At 40.5% G+C, this 5,130-nt stretch overlaps 1 protein-coding gene across 1 annotated transcript in view; it reads right to left on the bottom strand.

Annotated features, from left to right (window-relative positions):
- Nucleotides 1-5,016: 5,016 nt before the first annotated feature.
- LOC133632314 (gastrula zinc finger protein XlCGF57.1-like) overlaps nt 5,017-5,130 on the bottom strand; it is a 22,752-nt gene continuing 22,638 nt past the window's right edge. The window contains exon 3 of the mRNA XM_062024687.1: nt 5,017-5,130. This exon is cut by the window's right edge and continues 126 nt beyond it. Within this exon, the coding sequence (XP_061880671.1) occupies nt 5,126-5,130 (5 nt within the window). The 3' untranslated portion in view covers nt 5,017-5,125.

Raw genomic sequence — 5,130 nt, forward strand, 5'->3', positions numbered from 1 at the left:
GATGTGAACTCCACTGCCTTCTTCAAGCTAACAATCATGGCGGCTCTTTCTTTACATTCTTCAACAAGGTCGGCTAATTTCGACTTAAAAGGTCTTAAAATAGCTTTCAAATGACAAAACTTCAAGTCACTCACCTTCATCTTTCGTCTTTATCTCCGTTGGTGATTTGCTGGAAGTTGGTGGCGCTGATTCTCTTTCATGTTCTCTTTTAGCGGACGTCGCCATCTTAGCATAGCAGTAGTCGTCCATCTTCTATCACGTCTTCAATCTTCACTTCAGCTAACACTCCATCGCTCCGAACTCAAAGTCCGTTTAATCTGTTCTAGGAAAAGGCGAGTCTTTGTGAGTCTATGAAACTGTTTGATCGTAAAATTGAAACAATCTTCAGGGAGCCACAGAACGTTAATCCGCCATCTTGGTCGCCTGCTCAATCTTTTTTACGCATGCGCCACAAATCAGCCACTTCCGTTTTTACAGCAGTTTAAAAAAACAAAACAAAGTCATCTTACTAATTAATTCACTAAACATACGTTTCGCAAAGGTATTTACTTATAACATAAAATAGTCGTAAAATACACTTTAAAAAATACGTAAAACAACGTTTATTGATCAAGCATGAATTGATTAACGTGGATTTTTGATTGATTGATTGAGACTTTTATTAGTAGGTTGCACAGTGAAGTACATATTCCGTACAATTGACCACTAAATGGTAACACCCCAATAAGTTTTTCAACTTGTTTAAGTCGGGGTCCACTTAAATTGATTCATGATACAGATATATACTATCATCATAATAAGTGAAGTGAAGTGAAGTTAATTATATTTATATAGCGCTTTTTCTCTAGTGACTCAAAGCACTTTACATAGTGAAACCCAATATCTAAGTTACATTTAAACCAGTGTGGGTGGCACTGGGAGCAGGTGGGTAAAGTGTCTTGCCCAAGGACACAACGGAAGTGACTAGGATGGCGGAAGCGGGGATCGAACCTGGAACCCTCAAGTTGCTGGCACGGCCACTCTAACAACCGAGCTATACCGCCCCACAGTCATCACACAATATAATCACATTGAATTATTTACATTATTTACAATCAGGGGTGTGGAGGGGGGGGGTAGGATATGGACATCAAGTAGTGGACAGAGAGAGAGAGAGAGAGAGAGAGAGAGAGAGAGAGAGAGAGAGAGAGAGAGAGAGAGAGAGAGAGAGAGAGAGAGAGAGAGAGAGAGATCAGAAGGCATAAGAAAAAGTATCTGCATTTGATTGTTTACATTTGATTATTAGCAATCCGGGGAGGGTGTTAGTTTAGGGTTGTAGCTGCCTGGAGGTGAACTTTTATTGCGGTTTTGAAGGAGGATAGAGATGCCCTTTCTTTTACACCTGTTGGGAGCGCATTCCACATTGATGTGGTATAGAAAGAAAATGAGTTAAGACCTTTGTTAGTTCGGAATCTGGGTTTAACGTGGTTAGTGGAGCTCCCCCTGGTGTTGTGGTTATGGCGGTCATTTACGTTAAGGAAGTAGTTTGACATGTACTTCGGACATGGACATGGACCCCGACTTAACCTCTAAAGCAGTGGTTCTTAACCTTTTTGGAGGTACCGAACCCCACAAATGTCATATGTGCATTCGCCGAACGCTTTAGTGAAAAAATAAATAAATAAAAAATTCTAATTCAAGACAAAGTTATGTTTTTTTTACTGGTGCACAAAATGAACCGTGCATGACATCCCCTTGTTCAAAGAACAAAACCAACACATGAACTCACAACAAATTACACATCTGCAAATCAGATGGAAAATTAGAGGTAACATTGTTTTGGGGGTATCCATAATACGCCGATGGGGAGAAGTTTTTATTTACACGATGAGTTGGGTGTGTCTTGACCTCTGCCGAACCCCTGAGACTGACTCACCGAACCACGAGGGTTCGATCGAACCCAGGTTAAGAACCACTGCTCTAAAGGCTTAGTGGCCACATGCGTGGACAGCACGTTTTAGCTTTTATTTCTAAAATTGTGTACACTACTGAATTGGGGTCTTATGTGCTTATGATGACACTTATACTGCCATCTGGTGGTGTCAGAAGACTATAACATCCAATGGAATTTGGAAAAAAAAAAAGTGTAACAATAAGAATTAGCATGTCACTAAACATGAAGTACACGTTTGTGTACTCATGGACTAAGTACATCATATCAAAAGATGATTTTTAGTTTTTATTCTAATTAGGGTCCAATAAGCCGAAATAGCAAAGAGAAATAAAAAAAAGCATGTAAACAACCAGCTTGGGCCTTAAGAGGTTAAACAAGTTGAAAAACGTATTCGGGTGTTACCATTTAGTGGTCAATTGTACGGTGTCAGAATAATTATGTGTACGTTATCACACAACGCTTATGCTTAAAGGCCGATGCTATAGTTAATATCAATTGTGCGGAAGTTCTACTTTTCTATCCGTGCAAAGGGACAACTTGCAAATCCAAGATTGCGAGTCGTCTCGTATCAGTGTTTGTATCCAGAACATCGAGTACCGTGACGCAGACAAAGCAGAGACAGGGCGATATCATGAGTGTCAGCACATTTGCATTTCTGAATAATCGTACATTGTGTCTAACTGTGGCTGCTGAAATGACCCCCCTTCCTTGAGAAGCAGCCTCAGTGATGTAACCAGGGACCTCCCAAATAAATAGAGGAGCACGTGGGTCTGGACCTTAGAGCGTAGGTTGGAACTGTAACTAAGTGTACAGCCCAATACGTCTCTCCTCATTGAGCCAAATTTAACTCTGTCTCTGCATGATTCCTTGCTTCTTGTCTGTTTAATTGATGTCATCAGTGTTTGAACCTGACATACAGAATATGTACTGTACTGTGTAAACTGTACTGTGTCATAGAGTGTATTCTCTTCCTTTACAATCTACTAATACACGTTTCAATCAATCAATCAAACGTCGTTCAAACTAGTTCTAATGTTGAATTTACAAAATAGTTATATTTTAATATTATTTTCTTCATTGTCACAAAATTAAATCAACTGAACATGTGTGGTAGTTTTCAATAAACAGAAATTTAAAAAACAGGTCACATATTTTTCTATTTTCTATCTTGCTTAAAGGCCTACTGAAAGCCACTACTACCGACCACGCAGTCTGATAGTTTATGTATCAATGATGAAATCTTAACATTGCAACACATGCCAATACGGCCGGGTTAATTTATAAAGTGCAATTTTAAATTTCCCGGGAAACTTCCGGTTGAAAACGTCTATGTATGATGACGTATGCGCGTGGCGTCAATGGTTGAAGCGGAAGTATTCGGACACATTGTATCCCAATACAAACAGCTCTGTTTTCATCTCAAAATTCCACAGTATTCTGGACATCTGTGTTGGTGAATCTTTTGCAATTTGTTTAATGAACAATGGAGACTGCAAAGAAGAAAGTTGTAGGTGGGATCGGTGTATTAGCGGCTGGCTGCAGCAACACAACCAGGAGGACTTTGAGATGGATAGCAGACGCGCTAGCCGCAGACCTCACCTTGACTTCCTCCGTCTCCGGGCCGCCGACCGCATCTATGATCGGGTGAAGTCCTTCGTTGCTCCGTCGATCGCTGGAACGCAGGTGAGCACGGGTGTTGATGAGCAGATGAGGGCTGGCTGGCGTACGTGGATAGCTAATGTTTTTAGCATAGCTCTGTGAGGTCCCGTTGCTAAGTTAGCTTCAATGGCGTCGTTAGCAACAACATTGTTAAGCTTAGCCACGCTGGAAAGCATTAACCGTGTAGTTACAGGTCCAGAGTTTAATAGTAATATTAGTATTGTTGATTTTCTGTCTATCCTTCCAGTCAGGGGTTTATTTATTTTGTTTTTATCTGCATTTAAGACCGATGCTATCAAGTTAGCTCCGTAGCTAAAGAGCTTCGCCGATGTATTGTCGTGGGGATAAAAGTCACTGTGAATGTCCATTTCGCGTTCTCGACTCTCATTTTCAAGAGGATATAGTATCCGAGGTGGTTTAAAATACAAATCCGTGATCCACAATAGAAAAAGGAGAAAGTGTGGAATCCAATGAGCCAGCTTGTACCTAAGTTACGGTCAGAGCGAAAAAAGATACGTCCTGCACTGCCCTCTAATCCTTCACTCTCACGTTCCTCATCCACGAATCTTTCATCCTCGCTAAAATTAATAGGGTAATCGTCGCTTTCTCGGTCCGAATCGCTCTCGCTGCTGGTGTAAACAATGGGTAAATGTGAGGAGCCTTTCAACCTGTGACGTCACGCTACTTCCGGTACAGGCAAGGCTTTTTTTTATCAGCGACCAAAAGTTGCTAACTTTATCGTCAATGTTCTCTACTAAATCCTTTCAGCAAAAATATGGCAATATCGCGAAATGATCAAGTATGACACACAGAATGGATCTGCTATCTACAATGAATATTGTGCTGAAAATATTGTCTGACTATAAGAAAAATGAAAAGTACACAAACAAATCAATGTTTGTTTTTTCACCTGAGTGAGTTCTCAAAATTGCTTATTTTAAGGACTGTCAAAGTTAAAAAGTTTCAAAACTTTTCAATAACAGCACACATTTTTTTAACGGGCCATTACCGCACGAATGTCCATTTTGACCCTCGAGTTGTGCCATACTGCAGTTCACTTGTTACCGATTAGCAACAAGCGAGCAGTAAAAAGATAAAGGAAAGTCAACCTTATGGAACTATCATGTTCAACGCCATGGCAAGTTGTTCTCCTGACAAGAAAGGACTATTTTTCGCCATGAGACGAGGCGACATCCCTGCCGCAAACGCCTGCTGTGCGCGTCGTTCAGAGGTGGGTGGTGCTTCACTTCTGTGTTCAGATGACGGTTAAGGTGAGTGATGACATGACATTTAGATTGTTACTGTGACTAAATTAGTAAGTAAGATGACATAAAAGCTCAACAGAAATGAAAGACGGTCGGCAGGAAGTCGAAAGGAGACTTTTTTTTTTATTGCAAACAGTCGATCCGACATCAAAACTTGTCAAGACAATTTCTCAAACCAATCACACACTTTTCCGGCTTCAAAATAAAAGCGCTATGCTATACATCCGGTTTAACTGCATTTACAAAATGAAAATATCTAACATTACGATCATG

This window comes from Entelurus aequoreus, linkage group LG17 (genome assembly GCF_033978785.1).
Source record: "Entelurus aequoreus isolate RoL-2023_Sb linkage group LG17, RoL_Eaeq_v1.1, whole genome shotgun sequence".
NCBI lineage: Eukaryota > Metazoa > Chordata > Actinopteri > Syngnathiformes > Syngnathidae > Entelurus > Entelurus aequoreus.